The 26,389-nt window shown below is 44.8% G+C and overlaps 1 protein-coding gene across 1 annotated transcript in view; it reads left to right on the top strand.

Moving 5' to 3' along the window:
- Positions 1–26,389, top strand: part of KIAA1549L (KIAA1549 like) — a 200,368-nt gene that overhangs the window by 92,580 nt on the left and 81,399 nt on the right. The window contains exons 2-9 of the mRNA XM_039911466.1: positions 3,421–3,759; positions 4,006–4,185; positions 6,342–6,971; positions 8,260–8,372; positions 13,105–13,324; positions 14,731–14,864; positions 20,358–20,520; positions 21,811–21,870. Coding sequence (XP_039767400.1) covers positions 3,516–3,759; positions 4,006–4,185; positions 6,342–6,971; positions 8,260–8,372; positions 13,105–13,324; positions 14,731–14,864; positions 20,358–20,520; positions 21,811–21,870 — 1,744 coding nt within the window. The 5' untranslated portion in view covers positions 3,421–3,515. The remainder of the gene's footprint in view (positions 1–3,420; positions 3,760–4,005; positions 4,186–6,341; positions 6,972–8,259; positions 8,373–13,104; positions 13,325–14,730; positions 14,865–20,357; positions 20,521–21,810; positions 21,871–26,389) is intronic.

Below are 26,389 nucleotides of genomic sequence, written 5' to 3'. Positions count from 1 at the left end.
TATGTAAAACGTGTGTAAATGTGTAAAACATGAGAAGCATTGTGGCATAGTGGGAAGAGGACGGGCCTGGGAGTCAGAGGACCTGAGTTCTAATCCCGACTCCACCACTTGTCTGCTGCGTGAATTTGGGAAGGTCACCTAACTTGTGCCTCAATTACCTTGTCTTTAAAATGCGGAATTAAGACTCTGAGCCCCAGGAGGGACAGGGACTGTGTCCAGTCTATTTATCTTGTATTTACCTCAGTGCGTAGTACAATGCTTGGGACACAATAAGCACTTAACAAATTAATTTGGTAATTTAATTTTTTTTAAAGGAATAATAAGGATGAAAAGCCCCTTCCACACTGTACCCACATAAAGACTGGCCTTTGTTCAGTTGTTGGTATCTGTTAAACGCTTACTATGTGCAGAGCACTGTTCTAAGCGCTGGGGGTAGATACAGGGTAATCAGGTTGTCCCACATGAGGCTCACAGTTAATCCCCATTTTACAGATGAGGTAATTGAGGCCCAGGGAAGTTAAGTGACTTGCCCACAGTCACACAGCTGACAAGTGGCGGAGCTGGGAGTCAGCTAATTTAATGTTAATTGGTTGCAGCGCTTGCCTTTTTTTTTTTTTACCTTTGCCTTATCTCATGCTGGTTATGAAGTTTCTGCCCTTCTGCTCTGATTTCATAATTGTGGTATTCCATGCTAGTTAATCTGTGGCAACTGTTTCCCAGTTTTCAGCTGAAATGCAACACTGCTGCAACTTTGCTTAAGGACTCTCTCCTAAAATCTTTTCTCTGTTCTCGTTACTCTCAACTTTCCATTGTCAGCTTGCCATAAGGCAGCTTGTTTGGGTATCATAATAGCATCCATTTTGTCACTTGGCCCATCCAGTTCAACTGTGTTAAGGTGAACTTAAACTCAGTACTAGGAATCTGACTTTGCTCTAGTACTTCATCGTTTATGGCCCTGCCTCACCCTCTGATGTCACACATAGCCCATGGTGACCCTGTTAGAACTCCTTAATGAGTCAATTGTGGTATCTATGAGGAGTCCAAGTCTCACAGCTGTAAACAAGGAAGGGCATGTGATGGCATTATGACTTTGTAGACCTTTACTTTAATCTAGAGCCATGCTACCTCCGTAGTCTAACAACAGTCTCCCGAAGGATGTGATGGCTTTCTGGAATCGATTTTCTACTCACCCAAGTTGCACTGTTGCTGCTTAGGTAATAGAATTCCGGATAGCATTTAGCTCTTGGTTGCCAATGTAGATTTTTGGTAATGTGTATAACTTTCAAGGTGTAGCCCGATACCTTGTCTTGGTTTTCTTTAGCTTTATTTATCATCAGTCCATAAAGCCTGGTTGATTCACACTCTAGACTGTAGACAGGGACCTTATTTTCCTATTCTCTTGTATCCTACTCTTCCCAAGCACTCAGAACAATGCTCACCACATAGAAAGCACTCAATCAATACCAGTGATGGATTGATTGAGTAATCTGGCAAAGTGGTTTAAAACCCTTTTGCATGTTTCGGGTGGTGGATCTAGAATTCAGCTGGATGCGTGCAGCAATTCTCAAACATTGCCGGGATTTTGATGATGCTCAGTGTATGTTGAATAGGAAGTGTTTCCTAGAAGAGAGGAAGAGTATTATTCTAACCTGCATGAGGGGCTCTTGAAGAGACAACAGTGCTATACAAACACAAGTTACTATTTGATCCTTTTCCCCTTGTAATCAGCCTTCCCCGGTTAGTTTGTGGAGAGATTGCCTAAGTGGATTTTGGGGGTGGAGGAGGTAACACCCACCTAATAATAATTATAATAATAATAATGGTATTTGCTAAGGGTTTACTACTTGCCAGACACTACTAAGTGCTCAGGTGAATACGAGCAAATAAGGTTGGACACAGTCCCTGTTCCATGTGGTGCTCACAGTCTCAATCCCCATTTTACATAAATGAGGCCCAGTGAAGTGACTTGCCCAAGATCACACAGCAGACAAGTGGCAGAGCAGGGATTAGAACCCAAAACCTTCTGACTTCCAGGCCCGTGCTCTAGCCACTACGCCATGCTGCTTCACATGCTGGTTACACTTCTGCCCTTTGTCAATTTACCTTATAGCACCTGGGTGTATAGGGCATAGCCAAGGGTGTCCAATATCAGCCTCCAGGTCAGGGCAAAATTGCTGGCTGGCAAACACTAGTGATATTCGCTCAGTCCTACAATCCCACCTACTACCTCCATCCCACCTCTTCATCACAACTCAGAGAACTCCGAGGCTAGAGCACAAGACAACCTTCCCTGCTTCAAGTGAAGAATGAAGGAGGGAACTTTCTCTCTCCACAGCTCCCTAAGGAATTGTTTTCAAGAGTCAGATTCAAGGAGATTTGATCACAGAAGCATCATCATTGCAATATCAGGTTAAAAAAGGAAAGCCTTTGAACTTGCTGTTTGACCACTTTTCTTTTTCTAAAAGATATGAGCTAAGTCCCCATTGCCCCTTTCTAAAAGTAAAGGAAATCCCATTTAGACAGTTTATGCATGATTCTCCTTGTGTCTGTTTCAAACAAAAATATTTTATTGTTATTATTAATACTATTAATTTCATAATTATTAATACTAATTGATAATTTCATTTATTAAGCACTATATGTCTAGCACTGTTCTAAGTGGTGGGGTCTACAGAACATTATCAGATTGGACACAGTCCACATTCCACATGGAGCTCACAGTCTAAGAGGGAGGACTGATATTTAATCCCCAATTTACAGATGAGGAAACTGAGGCACAGAAAAGTTAAGTGACTTTGCCAAGGTCACACAGCAGGTAATTGGTAGAACTTGGATTAGAATCCAGGTTCTCTGACCCCCAGACCAATGGTCTTTCCCCTAGGCCATGCTGCTTCTATACCATTGGGTCCCTCCACTTTCTTCTTCAATTCTGAATCATTTCAGTAGCATCCCCAGTCCTATTTGCAGCTCATTTTGGTGCAGTGAGTTTGCCTACCAATTCTGTCATATTGTAATAATAATAATAATGGCATTTGTTAAGTGCTTACTATGTGCCGAGCACTGTTCTAAGTGCCGCGGTAGATACAAGGCAATCAGGTTGGACACAGTCCCTATGTAGTTGGGGCTCACAGTCTTAATCCCCATTTTACAGATGAGGGAACTGAGGCCCAGAGAAGGGAAGTGACTTGCCAAAGGTCACGCAGCAGGCAAGCGGTGGAACCAGGATTAGAACCCATGACCTTCTGACTCCCAGGCCTGTGCTTTATCCACTAAGCCATGCTCTTAGTACAGTGCTCTGCCCTCAGTCAGCACTCAAAAAACACTACTGGATGACCAATTACCAACAGGCACCACACTTATTTTATTCCCTAATAATTCTAAACGGCTATATTGAAGGCATTTATATTTATTGTTTTCCAGATACGCACCATCGACCGATTAATGTCACCCCGCTTGCGGTGTCATTCCCCCACCTGAGCTCTTCACTGGTGCCGCCGACATGGCCTTCTTTGGAAATGAAGTCTTCTTCATCTCCGGGCCATACGAAGGGCCCGAGAGGACCGGTGCCCGAAAATGCCAGCTTGCTCCGGATAATACAAGCGTCTCTGGCTAGCACCCATCCCCGAGCCAGGGCACGTCCCCGTTTCCCCCACACCTTCTACCAAGGTAGTGGAAACAACGCGCCCCAGGAGTCTTTCAGGAGTTCCACTGAGTCCCTGGAGCAGCCAAGACGAGAGGATGAAGCCACTGATGTTTCAGGTTTGCTTCAAATCAGCATGCTGCCTTCGTTGTCCACCATTCCATCCGTGACATATTTGCATGCCATTGTCCCATCTCAGCTAACGCCATTAGAGACCCCCTCCACTCCAGAGGAACGCACACTGGAATTGGAAACTTTTGCAACCCTTCTGCCACCCTCATTTTCTTCATTGGTTCCCAAATCACCTCATGCTTTTAGTCTTCCTAAGCTTTTTGAACTAACGAGTGAAATACCTTTGTTCCCAGAATCAACTGCAATCAACTCTGACTATAGCGAAAGCACAGCTAAACCCCCAGATACCATCTCTTCCCTGATCATCAGTAAACTGAGCTCAAATTCGCTGCGAAAGCATCAGGATTCCACAGGTGAAACCCATCTGGATTTTTCTGGCTCTGCAATTATGAGGCATTCTAGAATAGTCTCAGGTGAGTCCCCCGTTCAGGAAATCCATCTACACCCTTATTTGTGGTGTCACATCTGCCTTCCTTGCCAGTGGCATCTGGAAGCCAGTTTTGGCTTCCAGATGATTCACCCTTGAGTCTGGAGTTCACATTTGTGTCTTTCCAACCGCGATCGCCTCAGTTATTGAAAACTGCTAACCGAGCCCACACTGGTCCCTCGTGGCTGCTCTTTGAAAATGCTTCAGAGATACCTGGGGATAATTCTTCAATTGGCCAGGCCAAAGGCTTAGGGCTTGCTTCGGTGGAAATGGCTAACAGTAAGGATTTCCCAGAATATTTTGCCCACCCAGAGCATGCATCCACAGCTACTGTGGATTCCAGGGGACCCACCCACTCATCAGAAAATACAACTTCCACCCTGTTCTCAGCTATTTCTTCTTTCCCAGGCGTGGCTCCAGATTCACCTTCCTCACCAAAAATCAAACATGTGCCCGAGATTCTGACCACACCTCCTGAGTCACTAGATAACACACCTTCCCCCTTCCCTGTGCCAAACAGCCTGACTTTCAAAGAGGTCGGCAATACAACGGTTCCTCTGAGTGAAACAACGAACTGGGTGCCCAACAGGCCAGAACAAACCTCTCCTCATAGCTTTACAACTTTGGAGTTTCCTTGGAAAGAAGGCAGCTCAGCTGCTGCATTGACTGAAAGTGGAGAAGTGAAGGTAGAGATAGAACACCCTACTACTCAGCTTACAGAGGCTACAAGCCTTTCTTTTCTAAAGAAATCTACTTCTGCTTCAACCACCGATCACATCGCAGCGTCTATTATTATAACACCAAGGACACGTCTTCCACTTTCTGAATCATCTTCTTTCCCTTCCTCTCCCAAGGTTACAGACCCTTCTAAAGTACCATTTCCCATCATTTCAGATCTTGTGTCCGGGAATAATGCTGTTGTTACAAAGACTCCTGAAGACGCACCTTCACCTTCCAAATGGATGGTCGGTTTTCTTTCTTCTGCTGATGATAATAATTCTTCCCCCCGGGGAGTGATCGAAGACCCGGCTGGCCTCCTGGTTTTCCGAGATTCTCTTTTTGTCGACAAAGGGTCTTACACCACCAGATTGGCTACATCTGGTGCGCTCCAGAAAACACATTATACTATAAATGAACATAAAAAACACGCTACCAATTCAGACACACATTTTTCTGCTACTACTGCTCCTCAAAATGGTTCAGCATCAGCTGCCAAAGTAACAAATTATAGGGATTTCAAAGAAACGGATGTGCTTTCATCTTTGGCTGAAGTGCTTAGTATTCAGAATTCATCTCCTCGTGCCGGCATAAAAATTTCCTCATCTCAGTCAAATGTGGATATGGATGTGATTGGCAACAGAACGGAATATTGGCCGGGAAAAACCAAAACTTCACTCTTGCCTTTGAAGCTTCGACTAGACTGTACACACCCACAGTGGAAGATTTGACGACTGGCACTAAGCATTCTATCTCTAGGCCTCATTCACAATTTTCCGTGGACCCAACACATCCTGCTTTACTTTCCCATCCAAGCACAATATCCCCTGTCAGCTTCCTAGAACAGTTTGAAGATGGAACCGAGAGGAGAACCCAATTTGCCCAGGATCTCTCTACTTCACTTGGAGTGAATGTTTCCTTAGCATTTCAGATTACCCCAAAGTCTCAAACTGCTTCCACTGAAAATCTTCCTTCACTACTCAGTGCTTTCCCGGAGAACCCACTTAGCCAGTCAGTTACTTTGCAAGGTCCTGGCAATTTGACTGTCACATCTCCTAATTCAAATAGTTTGGTTTCTGGTACCCTGCCAACAGGTATGACCCCTTCCTCAGGCAAAGCATCTTCAAATCCAACAAGAGTACCTAGTTTTATTCTGTGAATGGAACCATTATAATAAACAGCCAACTAACCAGAATTGGAGTGTTCTTATTTCAGAACGATGGTGTGGAATGTATCCTAGTGGTATTATATTATTCTTATTAGAGTTATTATACCTGCACTTAACAATTCTTCTAAAATTTCCCCAGGCACAGTTTAATCCCAACACGCAAATCCCTCGTATCCAACAAATCCATAATTCACCACCGGTACAAGTAAACTCCTTTCTGTGGTTAAGAGTGAACTTTCCTTCTTTTCTCATTACAGTGTCCTCTTCGGCATCCCCTGGATCGGAGCCACCAGTAGCATCCACAGCATCCGTCCTGACATTAGGAAGATCCACTCCAATGCCATCTGTCCCGTCTGCAGCTTTAGTATCAAAGGACGTTGAAGACAGCCCTTCTGCTCTCATGTCAATATTGCCTAAGAGCCCACTGACTCCCGTTCTAGCTAAAAATGACACTCCCGACTTCATGATCAGTTCTCAAATTCCATTATCTACCCCATATTCAAAAGTCCCACATCCCTCCTTCCGTTTCACACCTCCTCATACATCTGTAATAGAGACACACACTGCGGCGGCACAACGAAACACTCAAGAGGACACAGTCCCATCTTCCACACTGCTGTCCACAACCCATCATCCCAGAAACTCACACGACATGCTCATCGATGCCCAGAGTCTCGCCAACGCAGAAACATCTACCGCACACCCCCTGACTATCACAGCGGCCCTCACCTCCATTATAGGGTCAGCGAGGGCCACTAGGTTCCCTCCTACACCGACGGGAGACACATCTGCTGTTCTGACACCCGCTTCCCCCAAGGTGAGCCCACCTGGAAGAGTGATTTCCGGCTTGGAATGCCAGATGTCCACAAAGCTCATGGTGAAAACGGGTAAGAAACTCATCGATTCTGGGGTCATTTTAGGAAACGATCGTGGCATTCTGATGTTGTGGGGGAATGGAGCCTTTCCACACCATGGCCTGCTGGGAAATCAAGGGCAAGCCCAGGGAATTTGGATCCAGGTGACAGGCAATTAGCAGTCTTGATAGTCGTGCAAAGGTAGCAATAGTCATAGTAATTATAATAGCAGCATTTATTGAGCACCCCTTTGACGCCGGGGCACTATCAATCAGTTGTATTAATTGAGCACTTACTCTGTGCAAAACACTGTACTAAGCACTTAGAGCACAACACAGCAGAGTTGGAAGACATGTTTCATGTTCACAGGTACCTAAAGCAGGTAATGTCGGAAGTGCCGAATAAAGAAGTGACACATTCCCTGTCCTCAAACTAGAAGCTGACTGTGGGCAGGAAATGTGTCTACCAATTCTGTTGTATTCTCCCAAGCACTTAGCACAGTGCTCTGCACACAGTAAGCACTCAATAGATTCAATTGATTGATCGATTATCTTCTAACAGGGGAGACAAGCATAAAAACATGCAAAACTCCAGCAAAAGTCTTTGGCTTTCTTTCTGCCCACCTACTATGTGGATCGAATGCAGCACATTCTGTAGTTCCCAGGAGAGAGACAGTGAATCTATTGTGAGGTAGGCGCCGTAGACTATTAATAGTGCTAGAGCACTCTATTCGAAAACAGCTTTCAGCAAATTATTTCAAAGAGCAGCCAGAGCTGAAAGCTTCCCCCCGCAAACAATGAATTAATTCAAATTATATCTTAGATACATTCCAAAATGGGAGATTGTGAAACTAGTCAGCAGTATAAAGTGCCGTGTCGTTTTTCTGCTGAGAAATTGTGGTCTCTGGCTCTTTTCTCATGGAGCAGACCTTCTTAAAAGCAGATGTTAGTGAACCAGGCAGCACACACAAACCCTGAAAGGGAAGAATGATGCAACAAGGATATGAAATGGGGAGTCATGGTAGCAATCTGGTTTTGACCCATTATTTCTATAATTCTGCTCTCTAGTTTTTACTGAAACACGGACAGATTCTCCTTTATTAAAGCATACCAGACTGGGATTTGTAATTGTTTTTATATGCTAATGGTCTGCAACACATTGGATGGGTCCTTCCCTTGCTGGAGAGCATGGATGGGAGGGTGAGATGGGGAGAGGAGAGAAAGAGATACAGCGAGCGAGAGAGAGAGAAGCTAAATTCAGTTATTAAAAAGCAGCTCCCTGCTACCCTGCACTTATGGCTGTCTGTCTTTTTGCTCCATAGTACTATCCCTGACTCAAAGGAGGGTGCAGATTGATTCCTTCAAACAAAATGTAGCCAAGGGACTCTCACAGGCATTGCAGCATGCTTTCCACCAGAGTGATGTCAGTGCTCACGTAAGCCGCTTTGCTTTGATTTTCATGACCCGAAATGAATCCCTCCACCTGCTCCTCTCCTTTCAAACTAGAAATCTGTTTGGCATTTATAACACCCCCAGACTAGGTGAATGGGATCACTTTCACAAACCTCTCTGTCTTGTTTCTTGTGCCCTCACCCTGATATTTCTCTCCCTGCTTCTCTTCCTGGCTGTTCAGAGACATTTAAGAGACAACGAGACAGTTTAGGAGGCTAAAATTTTGGATAGCTGACATCTGGCTACATCTTTAACCTTACAAGCTCATTAAATCCTCAGGGTATTTTGCTACTTTGGGAAATAGTTTAGTGTTGTTAGCATACTGTTCACCAAGACAACCCTACGGTCAGCCCCTCCCGTTTACAATCTCTGGAAAATTCCTAGTGATTTATGTCGGGAAATTAAAAATTCATTTAAGCTCATGAATTGAGCTGGTCTTCGGTGAAATTGCCAGCCACAGAGAAGAAGGTAAACATCGTTTCCCGAACACTTCAGTGACAAGGACTGTTTAACAACTGCTGAGTAATTTTGATCACATATCCAAGTGATGGCAGACTGGTCATCTTACAGCTTTTCAGGTTTCTGATTTGATTTCAGATCTTTTGGCTGGATTTCTCAGTCCTTTGGAGAATTCAAAGGTATTCCGTATTGCAAGTTCCCATTGGCAATAAAGAATCCCAAAGGACATCATTACTTTTAGACTGTGAGTGCCATGGGGTAAGGGACGGTGTCCAACCTGAGAAGCGCTGGAGACTAGTAGGTAGAGCATGGGCCTGGGAGTCAAAAGGATCTGGGTTCCAATGCTGACTCTGCCACTGACTCTGCCACTTCTCTGCTCTATGACCTTGGGCAAATCACTTACCGTCTCTGTGCCTCTGTGACCTAATTTGTATAATAGGGATTAAGACTGTGAGCCCCCTATGGGACATGGACTGTGTCCAACCTGATTAGCTTGTATCATCAGCAATGGTATTTATTGAGTACTTACTATGTACAGAGCACTGTGCTAAGCACTTGGGAGTTGTATTTACTCCAGCACTTAGTAAAGTGCCTGGCACAGAGTAAGCACTTAGCATATACCATAAAAAATTCCATCTATCCCAGCTCTCAGAACAGTGTGTGACACATAGTAAGCACTTAACAAATACTATAATAAAGTATTAAACGTAGCTATATAATAGCTACTTTGCCACTTTGCTTTTAAATATTGGTTTTTAAGGAAGAAAGTGAGTTTTCCACCATTCTCCTAGCCATGTGGGGCTGTGTTTACATATATGCTGTTTGTCAAATAGACACTGCCCTTATTGAATGAAGAAATAGAGGCAGTTGTATTTAGTAGAGATGCTTTTCCCTTTCTCCTGTCCCTCAGTAATTCTTATTTTTTTTAAAATGGTATTTCTTATGAGCTTATTATATGTCAGAAATTGTCTTAAACGCTGGGGTAGATACAAGCTAATCAGGTTGGACACAGTCCATGTCCCACATGGGGCTCATGGTATTTGCCCCCATTTTACCGGAGGTAACCAAGGCACAGAGAATGAAGTTACTTGCCCAAGGTCACCAAGTAGACAAGTGGCAGAACTGGGACTAGAACCCAGGTCCCCCTGACTCCCAGGCCTGAGCTCCATATACTAGGTCGCACTCCTTCTCTACTATGCCTCATTGCTTGTCTAAGAAGTGAGTTCCCTACCGGCCTCTTCCCAATCCATTCTTGGCTTGCTTCCCTCTGCCAATATTCTGGCATTGACTGTTCTGAAACCTGACTTGGCCATGAATGGGAAGCACTTCATTCTTCCTTGGCCTGTTGGTCATGTCTGACACCTCACATCAATCCTTTGATTAGCGAGGGCATGGCCCAGATCGCTGTGGGCCAAGAGATGAGAACCCAACTTCAGCCCCTTGCCTACCTAGGCCCTTCACAACAACAGCAACAAATAATGCTGGGTCTTGTAGAGTGGCTCCTCTAATTGTCCTTTCCAGCCTGGTTTGTGTGAGGAGAGGCCCACCAGGAAACCCAGAATCTGGGCTCTGTGATTCAGGATTCAGAATACTTAACTTGTATATTGAGTGGGGGATGACATTCAAGTCTATGGCCTATTCCTAGCCACAGAGAGTGCCTCGGTGTCTGGCTCTGGGAAGGGAAGATGCTGAGAAATAGCCCTCCGCCTACTGGATAAAATCACTTTCCACAGCCCCTTTTATATCTGAAGGTATTCTGTTTCAGGATTGCCACATATCAAGTTTCCCAGTGTGGGATGAAAGAGATTCTTTTGGCATTTAGGGAGTGTTGAGCACAAAGTATCCCTCTGAGCATGGATTCTAGTGACTCTCAGTAACTCTCCTCCCCAACCCTCTCGGCTGCCTCCACCTTTGTCTTATTTTTCATGAGGCTGTTCTGGATGAGGCTCTTGTGGGAGTTGGAGAGGACATCCAGCTCTTCCTGCAACCATGAAATGTATAAGGGAACTGCAGTAGCAGGCTCAGAAGGAATTTCAGGGGCCAGCAAGCCCTGCTGCTAGTGTGAAGGGCAAGTTTTGGACCACCTAGATGACCCAGTGGAACCAGCCTTGTGGGAAGGTCATGGGACTGGGAGCCAGGAGACACAGCTTTCACTTTCAACTCTGTCACTGGTCAGTTGTGTCATCTTGGAGGAGACACTGAACCACTTTGCACCTCAGTTTGCTCACCTGTAAGATGGGGATAAGATACCTGCTCTTCCTTCCTTTTGGTATGTGAGCCCATTCTAGGACAGGGATTTTGTTTGATCTTGAGTCATATCTATCCTAGTGCCTAGCACAATGCTTAGTCCATAGTAAGTGCTTCATTAATAAATAACTAACTCCCACCTCAGCAGTAAAATGAGGGCTGTTGGGTTTTTTTTAAAAAAAGGTATTTGTTAAACCCTTACTCTCTGCCAGACATTGTAGAGAAGCTCTGTGGCTTATTGGAAAGAGCATGGGCTTGGGAGTCGGAGGTCGTGGTTTCTAATCCCAGCTCAGCCACTTGTCAGCTGTGTGACTTTGGGGAAGTCACTTCACTTCTCTGTGCCTCAGTTACCTCTTTTGTAAAATGGAAGTTAAGAATGTGAGCCCCACGTGGGACAACCTGATAACCTTGTATCTATCCCAGAGCTAGGCACATAAGTGCTTAACAAATGCCATCATCATCATCACCATCATCACTGTTCTAAGTGCTGGGGTAAATACAAGATAATAGGGTTGGACACAGTTCGTACGGCACAGAGGACTCATAGTCTTAATCCCCATTTTACTGGTAAGGTAACTGAGGCACAGATAAGTTAAGTGGCTTTCCAAGGGCACATAGATAAATGGTGGAGCCAGGATTAGAACCAAAGTCCTTCTGACTCCCAGGCCCATGCTCTATCCACTAAACCACACTGCTGGAGTAACCTGATGTTCAGCACTTAACCGGACCTGCCAGATGTTTGCAGAATATTTTGTTTGCAGACTGAGGAAAATTATCTCACTGCAGGATGTCCTGCCTACTTCAAGAGTTTTTGTAACCCAGGCAGGGTTTGAAGGGAGGCTTTGGTTTGATCACTGGCTTTCCTTTGCTTTTGCTCTTGCCTGGTGGTTGAAGGGAGAGACACCAAACTTTCTTGATAATAATAATGATAATTGTGGTATTTGTTAACCACTTACTATGTGCCAAGCACTATGCTAAATGCTGTGGTAAATACAATCAGATTGGACACAGACCCTGTTCCATGTAGGGTTTACAGTCTAAGGAGATGGGAGAGCAGGTATTTAATACTTATTTTATATGAGGAAACTGGATCCTAGAGAAGTTAAGTGTCTGTTCAAGGTTACACAGCAGGCAAGTGGTAGAGCTGGTATTAGAAACCAGGACTTCTGATTCTCAGTCCTGCGTTTTTTCCACCAGGCAGCACTGCTTCCCTAAAACCACTCTGCTTGACACTCAATTAGGGTAGGAATCACCTGGGTCAGGAAATTTCTTTTTTGGTCTAAGGTCTCAGTTGAACAAGCATTGTCTATAAGTCATATCAATTCTCAACACTGGGAATTCCAAGTGGGAAATAGCATGGCCTAGTGCATAGAGGCTGGAAGTCAGAAGGACCTGGAAGTCAGAAGGACCTGGGTTCTAATCCCGATCGCCACTTGCCTGCTGCATGACCATGGCAAGTCTCTTAACTTCTCTGTGCCTCAGTTACCTCATCTGTAAAACTGGAACCAGGTCTTTGAGCTCTTTGGATACACATACCAGAATGACTACAGAAGAGCAAAGATAGGAAAATCTGGAGAAAATATGTTCATAGAGCCGCTATGGATCAGAAACTACTCAACAGCATTTGATGATGGTAACTGTGAGTCCCATGTGAGACATGGACTGTGTCCAACCTGATTAGGTTCTCTTCCCAAATGTTTAGTACAGTGTCTGGCACATAGGGCTTAACAAATACCCTGAAAAAAAAAAAGTGGACCCAGATTCCAAGTTCTGGGAACATTCTGCCCTTGGATGCGAACCAAAGGAAATGTCAATCTTTCTGTCCCCAAATCCTATCAGCGAGGTGCCAGCTTGCCCTCACCACTGATGGTGTCCCTGGAGTCCCTGCTTCCTGACCTTCTTGTGTTCTGCCCTGAGGGAAATGAAGCATTTCCCAACTTCCAGAGAGCAGCCACAGCCTTGGCGTGCAAATGGGGTTGAAAAGGAACTCTGTGTGCTTTGGGTTTTAGGTGGAAATTCTGGAACTGGCTCACAACGTGACGGTGGGCTACTACGTGACTAAGGGGAAGCTGATCTACACGCCAGCTGCTGTGGTTGACAGCCTCCTCGCTTACGGCATCAGCAATGCCACGGCGGACCTGAAGCGGCACACCCCAAACCTCCACTCCATGCCAGTGCTGGCCTTGCCCTGGAGCCCCCAGCCCGCCTGCCATTTCCGACTGAAAACAGGCAAGTGGCCCCAAGACTCAGGAACAGGTACTCATCCCCTCCATCGATGGGGAGAGAGGGATCCAGAAAGAAACGAGGGCATCTTAAACATCCAGATATATCCAGATAAAAAGAATCTAGATGTATCCCTACTTTCTAAAGAGAATCCAGATGTATCCCTCCACCCTAAAGAGATGGCCCCTAGACCCCATTATCCAGGTCCCACTGGTCAAAGACTGCCCTCTATGAGATAAACTAAATTTTTTCCTCCTCCTACCTTCCAAAAGAACTCCCTTCCTCAGACCCTTTCTCCAGCTGTATCTGAGGTAATGTAGGTCACCAGAAGATTTCAATCTCTATATCGTTATAAAGATGAGGGAGGTATCCGACTCACTCAGGTGCCAATCCGGCATCTCTTGAGTTTTGGAAGTAAAATGGAGACCACTTTTTCTGTCAGTCTTCTCCTCTCTCAGCATTAGAGAGTGGGCTTACAGGAGTGGGACTTCCATGTGGATCAATATGCAGCTGGATGAGATCCTTTGGAGGCTGTCGGGGTCCCGAGCAGAAGGGTTTAGTGCTGGACACCCAATGGAGTAGGGTCTGTGGGGCGATGAGGGAAAAGACTGGCTGGGAAGAGGAGAACAGTGTGGAGTGGACAGAGAGGAGGATGGGGGGGGGTCTCCTTTTCCAAGAACAATGTCAAGATTCCTTGTTTTAAAAGATGGGGTTCAGATTTTGACTACACTGTGAGTCCATTTCTGGCATTTACTAACCCAAGCTTTACTTTTGAATCAGTTCTGCTTTAGAATTGGCTGGGCATCTGTGATTTAAATGCAGATAAGCATTTTGGAGTTGGAAGGTAAAAATGATCTTTAGACTGCATCTCATATTCTTCAATCTTTGAGTGGATTAAGATGGGTTTATATATGACAATATCACAAGAGCTTTTTGTCTGAGTCATGCAGAGGATTTTCATACTTTAATCATTCAAAATCATTTTAAGTACCCATCTACAGAAGTACAAGGAACTTTTACTTAATGTTATTATGAACCTAAAACGTTAATCAAAAACTATGCTGTCCTGTCTCATGATCCCTATTAAGTGGCATTGCCTAATGGAAAGAGCACGGGTCTGGGAGTCCGTGGACCTGGGTTCTAATCCTGGCTCTGTCAATTGCCTGTTATGTGACCGTGGGCAAGTCATTTAACTTTTCTGTCCTCAGTTACCTCAACTGTAAAATTTGGATTAAATCCTCCTCTCTCCAATTTAGATTAGTAAATCCCATTCAGGACAGGAGCTCTGTCCAACCTGATAATCTTGTATCTATCTCTACACGTAGAACAGTGCTTAACACACAGTAATCACTTAACAAATACCATTAAAAAATCTATTTTTAGTGAACATTCATTTATTATTTATATTCTAGTGCTTCAGTTTGTGAGTCAAACAGACAATATACAGTCCTGCAAGTTTGTTCAGACAATGGAGCAAAGGCTACAGAAAGCTTTTCAGGATGCAGAGAGAAAAGTCCTCAACACAGGTAGCAATTTGACAGTTCAGGTAAGAACTAGTTTAATTCTACTAATTCAGAAATGGGATGTGAATTAATAAGAATGTTGGTAAGATGTTGCTTAGGGTGGCCTCCTTAAAAGACATTTAGAGAAGCAGCATGGCCTAGTGGATACAGGATAGGCCTGGGAGTCAGAAAGACCTGGGTTCTAATGCTGCCTCCATGACTTTTCTGCTGTGTGACCTTGGGCAAGTCACTTAGCTTCCTTGTGCCTCAGTTCACTCATCTGTAAAATGAGGATTAAGATTGTGAGCCTCATGTAGGACTTGGACTGTGCCCGTCTTGATAAGCAGGTATCTATCCCAGGGCTTAGTACAAGTACCTAGCTTAAAGTCAGTGCTGAAAAAAAATACCATTAAAAAAATCGAGTGCAGTCCCTCTTAGGTAGCTCTTCTAGACTGTAAGCTCTTTCAGCTCTGTTGTATGTTCCCAAACCCTTCATACAGTGTCTGCATACAGTAATCGCTCATAAATACCATTGATTGATTGACTTGTGTATTTAAAATTCACTGAGTAAAGAGTTGATCTTGACTCCCTCTTCAGAAGAGAGTCTGGGTAGGGAGATTGTTCTGTGATATCTGTTTTACTAGCTTTCCAAACCCTTCATTCATTCATTCAATTGTATTTGTTTAGCGCCTACTATGTGCTGAGCACTATACTAAGCGCTTGGAAAGTACAATACAGAAATAAAGAGGAAAATCCCTGCCCACAACGGGTTTACAGTTTAAAGGGGGGAGGCAGACATCAAAACAAGTAAACAGGCATCAATATAAATAGAATTATAGGTGTATATATATATATATATATATACTTAAGTGCTGTGGGAAGGGGAGAGGAGTGGAAGAGCAAAGGGAGCAAGTTGAAGTGACACGGAAGGAAGAGGGAGCTGAGGAACTGAGCTGGGGGCATAGTCTGGGAAGGCCTCTTGGAGGAGGTGCACCTTCAGTAGGGCTTTGAAGGGGGGAAGAGTGATTGTTTGGTGGATTTGAGGAGAGAGGGTGTTTCAGTACGTGGGCCCGGGTTGGTGGCGAGACAGGCGAGATCGAGGCACAGTGAGACTGTTATGGTCCTCTGTGCACAGTGATCACTCAATACTAGCAATTGATAGCGGTTGATCGTCTGAATCAATGCCCTTCAGGGAGTGATGAGAAGTGGAGAACTTTATCTGCTAGCCATGGGATGTTGCCACTTCCCTGTAATGATGGCAATGTGCAGCCTGTATTGTTGGAGGCTGTATTTATCCAAACACTGATTTGTTTGATTCCTAGGATTCCTTCCAGAACTTTGGGCAATTCAAAACTCATCTTTTCAAGCTTATATTTTCATTTTCAAGAAAAAGAAACACTTGAGAAATCCACTCTTTTGGGAACGCAACTCGGAAGCATTCTCTCTAGGCTTCCTTCTCATCTATCTCGCCACCGACCTCTTACCAGTGCCCTGAAATGCTCTCCGTCCTCATATCTGACAACTGCTCTCCCCACCTCAAAGCTCTACTAAAGGCACATCTCCTCCAAGAGATCTTCCCTGACTAAGCCCTCCATTCCTCTTCTCCCACTCCCTTCTGCATCGCCTTGACCTGCTCCCTTTATTCATCTCCCTTCCCAGCCCACAGCACTTATGTACTTATCTGTAACATTTCTGTATAGTAATGTCTGTCTCCCCCTCTAGACTGTAAGCTTACTGTGGGCAGGGAATGTGTCTGTTATATTGTACTCTCCCAAGTGCTTAGTACAGTGCTCTGCACAGAGTAAGACTGACTGACTTTCCATATACCGGCACTGGACCCCCACTCAATTGGCTACATCAGTGAAATATGCCCTGGGGCACTGGGCCTTCCAGGGCCACCTGTGGCTGCCAGATGTCACCTATAAGGAAGGTGGAAGCTGCCCCCTGTGGGAGGGGCACCGATTCTTTCTTTTGAGCCAGTTCAAAGACAATTTATTTCCTCTTCCAAGGCAGTGCCTTTGTATGGGGGCCAGTTGATGCACTATCAGAAGGGGAGGAATTTCTTCTTTTCTTAGGACCAGAATTGGGCCCAGACCTTTGCCTTGGACAGGGAATGTGTCTGTTCCCAAGCACTTAGTGCAGGGCTTTGCACACAGTAAGCACTCAATAAATCCTATTGAAAGAATGAATGAATGAATGAATGACCTGAGAGTTCATTCCAGTATCAATGGACCCATATTGGTGATCCTCATCCCAGTCTCAATGTTCTGGTCATTCACTGCACTGTCGGATTCTCAGTTTTGAGTTCTGAATGAAAGCCTTGCAACTCAACTCAGCATTTTGGAAATTCATAGACATGAATGATTTCCCTTCCCCTCCCCACCTCAAGTGCTGCCAAGAGGTAGAAAGAAGAGAAGTGAGCTTGAATGATCAGCTTCCTTATGCATATTCCCCAAAAGTTTATGCAGATGTTCCGAGCTGTGATTTGGGTTCATTAAAGGAGGTCCTAGACTTCAAACAATCGTTCCTACAACTTGCAGAGTGCTGTACTAAGCTTGGAATGAATGGAGCCATGTGGTGATTACAAGTCTGAAGATTTTTTAATGAGCCTTGTTTCTTGTGTCTGTGGAAATCTCAGGTTTTCCCAGTAGTTTGGCACCTCTCTGTGGATTGATCTTAGGACAGAGCATGCATCCTACTGGTCTCTCATTACAGTACAAGGCATCTGGAATTGCAAAGTGAGGCTGTTTAGAAGCGGCTGCCAACCTGAGCATTAGAAAATGTTGACTTGGAAGAGGGTGAAATTGAAGTACCTGACCTGTAAACAGGTTTGCCAGCTGACTGTGGGCCATTACAAATAGATGAATCAATCAATCAATCAATCAATGACATTTATCCATCACTTAGGAGGAGTAGCGTTGCCTAGTGGATAGCACATGGGTTTAGGAGTCAGAAGGACCTAGGTTCTAGTCATAGTTCTGCCATTTCTCTGCTATGTGACCTTGGGCATGACACTTCTCTGTGGCTCAGTTACCTCATTTGTAAAATGGGATTAAGACTGTGAGCCTCATATGGGACATGGACTGTGTCCAATCCGATTAGCTTATATCTATCCCAGCGTTTAGAACAGTGCTTGGCACATAGTAAGCACTTAATAAATACCATTGAAACAAACTTACAGTGTGCAGAGCACTGTACTAAGCACTTGGGAGCGTACAATACAATAGAGCTGGCAGACATGGTCCCTGCTCACAAGGGGCCTAGAGCCTAGAAGGGGAGACAGACATTAATATAAATAAATGAATTATGGTTATGTAAGTAAGTGCTGTGGGGCTGAGGGTGGGGTGAATAAAGGGCGCGAATCCAAGAGTGCAAATAAAGGGCGACACAGAAGGGAGTGACAGAAGAGGAAACAAGGGCTTAGTCAGGGAAGGCCTCTTGGAGGAGATGTGATTTTAATAAGATTTTGAAGGTGGGGAGGGTGGTGGTCTGCTTTATATGAAGAGGGAAGGTTCCAGGCCAGAGGGAGAATGTGGGAAAGGGGTAGCTGGCAACCTAGCCAGAGTCATGTTGTCTGGGGCTTTTATAAAGGAGCATCTATGTTTCTGGCTGTAAGAGGAAATGCCGGTGCAAACCGCACAACCAAGTGCCCCGATACAGTGTAGCTGCCTTTTTAGCTAATTATGGGAAAGACAATCTTGAAGGATTTGTCTCCACTGCCCTCCTCAGACTAAGCTTTCTCGTACCAGAAATGGGTGATGGTAGTCTGAAAGGAAGCAAGTCTTGTAATGGGAGATTGGGTGAACCTCGGTCAGTCTGATGGTTCTGCTTCCTTCCCATTGGATGGCAGTTGGCGAATTCATTCATTCAAATTTATTAAGCACTTACTGTGTGCAGAGCACTGGGATATGGTTCGGGGTCCCTTCCTGTTCCTGCTGGTTTTCAGAGACCTAATTTCATGCAGCACATATAGCTTTTACCAGCACAGTTAACAGAAGTCCTACTAACCGAGATCTCTGGAGGCAGGGAATGTGTCTGTTTATTGTCGCATTATACTCTCCCAAGTACTTAGTACAGTGCTCTGCACATAGTAAGTGCTCAGTAAATACAGTTGATTGAATAACACATGCCCATTGTGGCTGCCTTCAGGAGCACTGCACTTGGTGGAAAGGAAGAAAGGAAGGGTGAGGAATGAGGAAGTGTGGGGTGCCCTTCTTATTATATTATTATATATGCTCATCATGTATGATCTCCTTCTGCCCCCTCCTTTGGATGCCCATGGAAGTGTGGCTTAGTGGAAAGAGCACAAGCCTGGGAGTCAGAGAATCTGGGTTCTAATTCTGGCTCTGCCACTTACCTGCTGTGTGATCTAGGGCAAGTCATTTAACTTCTCTGGTCCCCACTTCCCTGATCTCTAAAATGGGGATTGAATACCTACTCTCCCTCCTATTTAGATTGGAAATCCCATGTGGGACAGGGACTGTGTCTGAGCGAATTATCTTGTATTTACCCCAGCATTTAAAAATTCAGTGCTTGTCACATTGGAAAGCTCTTAAATACCACACATTATTTAGAAAATTTAACCATCTGTTGTTAAAATCTGCAAACTATAAAGCTTCCTGAAGTAATTTGTTCAGAATATGTATCTGATATTAATCAGTGGTATTTATTGAGGGCTTATTATATGCAGAGCACCGTACTAAGCACTTGGGAGAGTACAAGGCAACAGAATTAACAGACACATTCCCTGCCCATAATGAGCTTACATTTCAGAGATATAAAATGTGTCAGGAAATCCGGGATCTAATGTATGGAACAAAAGGACAGTTCAGGCTCAGTCCCACAGCTTGAGAAGAACTGAATAAGGGGAGACGCTGTTTAGAACTGAAGGCCTTCTCTAAAAAAGATCTAGAGAAAAAGAACTTAAAAAGAACTAAAAAAAAACCCTACCAAAAAACTAAAATGAACTGCTTTGGTGTCTGTCTCTCTTGCTAGATTGTAACTATCCTGGAGGGTGGAGATCATGTCCACTAACTGTTCACTCCCCTCCCAAGCACTTAATATAGTGCTCTGCCCAAAATAAATGTTCAATGAATACTGTTGATTGATTAAAAAAGAGAGCCTGAGAAATCCAGATGCTAATGGAATCTCCTGAAGAGGGCCCACTGACCTGAGATACTTTGGCTAATTTGTCCATTTTATGCTTCTATTGCTTGTCACATAGTAAATTCCTAGTGAATACCACAAATATTATTATTTCTATTGATACATTTTTTAGCCCACATATTAGTCAGCACCTGTTATTTTCCCTTAATAATAGATTAACCCATATAGGCTGGGAAAAGAGAGGTCAGACTGATGTTTGATGCTATTTTCACAATCTAAACTGGGAAATTTGTGTTTTACCTGGAGATTGCCCAAGCCAGTAGAATACCAAGTCGTGAGTTACCACATGACCTTGAGCTAACTTCACTCCATTGACAGTCAGAAACACTAACCAGCATGTCTTGCTCCCTTCCAACTCTGGGTCGATTCAGATTTTGAACACCTCCAGTGCCGCACAGACAGTCACCCTGTTCTACGTGGTGAAGAATCAGAGCCTGCTTCTCAATGGCACGGTTTCCAGCAGCCTCCTAAACCAGCTGTCCGCAGAGCTGGTGGGCTTCTATCTCACCTACCCTCCTCTGACCATCGCTGAGTGTAAGCTTCCTCACCCCTCCCCCTGCCCCCCAGTTTCGATTGATTGGCAGGAATTGAAGCCCACTCCTGTTCCCATTCACCCACAGGCCACATACCAACCTATACCCTACCACCACATCAGCATGTGGGAGGAAGCTCAGTACTTTTCTGTCTTCCGAGATCAATCGATTGAAAATGGACGGCAGCCTTAACTGGCAAGGCTTCTTCCCCTTAGAGACTAGGGCTAGAGGAGGTTTCTCCAATCTACTGAGGCTGAACTCTCCAAGCGTTCAGGTAACAAGGTCTTTCCTATGTTCACGTGATTTAGCCCATAGACAGGATTGCCCAATTTTCACTTTTATTACAGGGGTGAATTTGGGGCAGACCATTAAAGGAGAGGCAAAATGGGGAGAAAGAAGAAATGAAGGTGGGGGGAGAGAGGAAATACTTCCAAGCAGTAGTGTGTCTGCGTGGCCTGCCATTGCAGGATGGGAGGAAAAGATTGCTGTGTATCCAGAAAAGCCACTCCCCCTTCCAGCATTGTCACTTATTACTTCCTTTCATGGTCTTAATTCAAAATGGTAAAAATCTCATGCTTGCAGTGGTTGGGATCTCCTTTTGATCTGCACAGTTGAAGATAGCATGGCCTAGTGGCAATAGCATGAGCCTGGGAGTTAGAGGCCCTGGCTTGTAATCCCTGACACTTGCCTGCTATGTGATCTTGGGCAAGTCACTTCACTTTCCTGTATCTCCATTTCCTCATCTGCAAAATGGAGATTCTTCCTCCTACTTAGACTTTGAGTCCCATGTGGGACCTGATTATCTGAAATGTACAGTGTTTGGCAGATAGAAAACACTGAAAAAGTGCCACAATTATCATTATTATGGTTTTGCCCTTTGAGTTAGGAACAACACACCCTGGGGACACTGACTCCCAGCCACCATTGGCTATGGTTATAAACCAAACTTGGGACAAAGCAGAGAGGGGGCAAGCCCATAGGGGTCTTTCCTTGCCATGGTCTTGATAACGAAGGCCTCTCGAGCCATGTTCAACTAAACTGGAGGTGTGTTGGGCCCGCAAATCCTCAAAAAAAAAAGTTAAGTTTGAAAGTCAATCCTTGTCTTATGTATTTCCAAGACTTTTTGATCACAAGGAATAGTTCAGGTCCACCAGATTGCAATAGAGGAATAAAAGAGAGCCAGATTTAATCGAGCCATCTTTTATTGCATGTCGTTAGTATATAAGGTCTCTAATTGGGGGCAGGGGAAATATCAGCAAATACACTTATCCACTCTGTTCTTTGTCTTTAGCTTTGGAATACCCAAACCTCGATGTGTCTGAGACGACTAGAGACTACTGGGTCATTACAGGTAATTTTGCTCTTGCTCCTCTTTTGACAGGGAGGATTTCCTCTCTGGGACCTTTAGTAGCTTATCTAGTTGCCTTATTCAAAGCTGTACTTCTTGTCCCAGTGTTCTGCTGTATCTGGATCTATAAGTTGCATAACTGAAGTATAAAAAAACACAGTAAAATTGAGACTGCAGGAGAATACAAATCCCTGCTTATTCAAGGTAGCCCATTTAAAAGTAGTCCCATTTAAAGCTATATCACTTTTTAATAGAGGGACTGCCTCTAAATGAGTCCTTCTGCATGAAGGACAGGGTTGACCGTCGAGGATGAGATAGCACAAATGGTACTGCACAAATCAGTAGCATTCTAACCAATTCTATGCTGCAGGTTCTCAATCCCGAAGTCTTTGTCACTGAAGATTTCAATCCTCTAGACTGTAAGCTCGTTGTGGGCAGGAAATGTTCCTGTTCACTCTTGTATTGTACTCTTCCAAGTGCTTAGTACAGTGCTCTGCACACAGTAAGCACTCAATAAATACAATCGAAAGAAATACGATTGAATGAATGAACCAGAACTCAACTGTCATTCATGATGAGAAAATCCATCGCAAAATCTTCATCATCACCAGGGGCGGGAGCGAAATTCCCATAGACCCACTGGCAAACATGTAGCTTTCAAGGGTAAATCATTGTATATTATAGCTCCATGCCAATTTGGATGAAGAGGGCATAAGCATTTTTTCAATGATATTTTTTAAGCTCTCACTATGTATCAAGCACTGTTCTAAGGGCTGGGGTAGATACAGGTTATTGAGGTTGGACACAGACCTGTCCCACTTGAGGCTCACAGTCTAAATAGGAAGGGGAACAGGTAATAATATTCATTCATTCATTCATTCAATAGTATTTATTGAGCGCTTACTATGTGCAGAGCACTGTACTAAGCGCTTGGGATGAACAAGTCGGCAACAGATAGAGACAGTCCCTGCTGTTTGACGGGCTTACAGTCTAATCGGGGGAGACGGACAGACAAGAACAATGGCACTAAACAGCATCAAGGGGAAGAACATCTCGTAAAAACAATGGCAACTAAATAGAATCAAGGCGATGTACAATTCATTAACAAAATAAATAGGGTAACGAAAATATATACAGTTGAGCGGACGAGTACAGTGCTGTGGGGATGGGAAGGGAGAGGTGGAGGAGCAGAGGGAAAAGGGGAAAATGAGGCTTTAGCTGCGGAGAGGTAAAGGGGGGATGGCAGAGGGAGTAGAGGGGGAAGAGGAGCTCAGTCTGGGAACGCCTCTTGGACGAGGTGATTTTTAAGTAAGGTTTTGAAGAGGGAAAGAGAATCAGTTTGGCGGAGGTGAGGAGGGAGGGCGTTCCAGGACCGCGGGAGGACGTGACCCAGGGGTCGACGGCGGGATAGGCGAGACCGAGGGACGGTGAGGAGGTGGGCGGCAGAGGAGCGGAGCATGCGGGGTGGGCGGTAGAAAGAGAGAAGAGAGGAGAGGTAGGAAGGGGCAAGGTGATGGAGAGCCTTGAAGCCTAGAGTGAGGAGTTTTTGTTTGGAGCGGAGGTCGATAGGCAACCACTGGAGTTGTTTAAGAAGGGGAGTGACATGCCCAGATCGTTTCTGCAGGAAGATGAGCCGGGCAGCGGAGTGAAGAATAGACCGGAGTGGGGCGAGAGAGGAGGAAGGGAGGTCAGAGAGAGCGGGCCTGCGGGACGGGAAGGATGGTCGTGCCATCCACGGTGATAGAGAAGTCTGGGAGCGGACCGGGTTTGGGAGGGAAGATGAGGAGCTCAGTCTTGCTCATGTTGAGTTTTAGGTGGCGGGCCGACATCCAGGTGGAGACGTCCCGGAGGAAGGAGGAGATGCGAGCCTGAAGGGAGGGGGAGAGGACAGGGGCGGAGATGTAGATCTGCGTGTCATCTGCGTAGAGATGGTAGTCAAAGCCGTGAGAGCGGATGAGTTCACCGAGGGAGTGAGTGTAAATGGAGAACAGAAGAGGGCCAAGAACTGACCCTTGAGGAACTCCAACAGTTAAAGGATAATAATAATGATGTTGGTATTTGTTAAGCGCTTACTATGTGCAGAGCACTGTTCTAAGCGCTGGGGTAGATACAGGGTAATCAGGTTGTCCCACGTGAGGCTCACAGTTAATCCCCATTTTACAGATGAGGTAACTGAGGCACAGAGAAGTGAAGTGACTTGCCCACAGTCACACAGCTGACAAGTGGCAGAGCCGGGAGTTGAACTCATGACCTCTGACTCTGAAGCCCAGGCTCTTTCCACTGAGCCACTCTGCTTCCCCCATTTTACAAGTTGAGGAAACTGAGGCACACAGAAGTTAAGTGATTTGCCCAAGGTCACACAGCAAACAATTGGCAGAGCCCGGATTAGAACCCAGGTCTTCCTACTCCCAGGCCCATGCTTTTTCCACTAGGTCATGCTGCCTCCCTGTTTCTTTATTCACCCAGGATTGGCCCAAATACTCTTCCTAAGGAGCTTGGTGGAGGCATAGAAGTTGGATGTAGAGGGGAAGAGTAGGGCTATTGGAATAAGGGAAGACTGAAAAAAATAGGGAGTTTCCTCACAAGGAATTTTCCAGCTGGATGCTGTGGGCCCCTGGGGAAATGGAACACAATCAAATGACGGTTCAGCAGTTCCAAAAGAAGATGCAGTTCCCGAGAGCTTCTGAGTAGCAGAAAGGGAAAGAGACAGCCTTAGGGATCAAAGGAGGAACTCCCGTGGAGAAGGATGACAACAAGGGAGAGGATGAATCATGGGAGGAGGTCATGGATTTTAATCCTAGCTCTGCCGCTAGTCTGCTGCGTGACCCTGGGCAAGTCACTTTACTTCTCTGGGCCTTAGCTATCTCATCTGTAAAATGGGGATTGAGACTGTGAGCTCCACTGTGGGACAGGGACTGTTTCCAATCCGATTTGTAGACAAAATTAATAATCCAAATCTAACTATCAAAACATTAGGTCACTTGTATCCACCCTAGCGCTGAGTACAGTGCCTGGCACATAGTAAGTGGCTAACACATTCCATAATTGCAAATTGAAGGCTGTGAATTGAACCTTCTAGCTTTTGTTCAATAATGTATCGATGATAATAATAGCAATTATTATTATTATGGTATTTGTTAAGCACTTACTATGTGCTGAGCACTGTACTCGGCCCTGATGTAGATAACCCTGTGAAACGCAGATGCAGTGGGCATTGAGAAGGTGCCTTTTCCTTATCTATGGGTTCTCTGAGACTTGGCCTGGGCTTCTGGAGAACTTCTTTTTCTGTAAAATGAATCCCTTCCCATCTGGATCGGGACAAGGTCCTGCAAATGATTTAATCTGAGTATTCCACACGGACTCAGGGCAGAAATTCCTCCCGAAAAGAGGCTCAGAGTTCATTCCCTTCCCACGCTTGTTGTCCTCTACATTCCACATCAGTGCTTGTGCTTAGAGTGGGAGTGGGAGAAGGGGGAAAGGGAGGGGATGTGTGTGTGTGTGTGTGTGTGTGTTTGGGCACCCCAGATGCTCTAAAGAGCGTTCCCTCTGTGGACTTGCTTGAGTGCCTGACTTGAAACTGCGTGCACCCAGCTCTTGGCACAGAAGAGAGAATCCAGAATGTTTCTTTTCAGAAGATGGGGAAGCAAGGTGGTTATGACCATATTGACAAAACCATTGCTTCCACCTGCACGGTTTCTGGAAGCTAGATTTCCCCTATTCATCGCTGAGGGAATTAGCAGTTCTTGTCCATCAATTTCTGTATTTCCAGAAGATTTCACTAAGCTAAAGAGAGATAGGATCTTATGTTCCAAAGTGAGTCGCACCAAGAGGTTATCGCATGGAATCTTCCCAATGTCCTATCTGCTGCAGAGACTCGATAATCATCCCCAACCTGTTGATTCATTCAATTGTATTTATTGAGCGCTTTTGGTGTGCAAAGCACTGTACTAAGTGCTTGAGCAGTCGGGAGATAAGTTTGGTTTTCTTTTCAGGCTGAGGTGACCTTATGTTACAGTTTTTAATTCTGCCTTCTTCATTTTAGCTGAGTTTGTTTTCTGCATAAGAACTGGGTTTTTTATACTGACCTCGGGGTGGCAATGCTATGCTTGGGCATGAAGAGGAGGATGGGGCAATAATAATAATTTTTATTATTGTTATTATTATTGTGGTATTTGTTAAGCACTTACTATGCATCAAGAACCATTCTAAGCCCATGGGTAGATACAAGTTAATCAGGTCAAACACAGTCACCGCCCCACAAGGGGCTCACAGACTAAGATGAGGGGAGAACAGGTATTGAACCCCCATTTTACAGAAAATTTATAGAGACACAGAGAAATTAAGTGACATGCCCAGAGTCACAAAACAGGGGAGGACTAGAACCCAGGTCCTCTGACTCCTACTTTCTACTAGGCCATGTTTCTCCTCAATTCTGAGCAGTTTCACAATTATTCCAACTTCTAATCTATCTACTTCTAGTGTAGCACTTTAAAGATATGTCTATAATTGATTTTAATGACTG

Source organism: Ornithorhynchus anatinus, chromosome 3, assembly GCF_004115215.2.
Source record: "Ornithorhynchus anatinus isolate Pmale09 chromosome 3, mOrnAna1.pri.v4, whole genome shotgun sequence".
Classification (NCBI taxonomy): domain Eukaryota; kingdom Metazoa; phylum Chordata; class Mammalia; order Monotremata; family Ornithorhynchidae; genus Ornithorhynchus; species Ornithorhynchus anatinus.
This window is presented reverse-complemented; position numbering and strand designations above follow the sequence as displayed.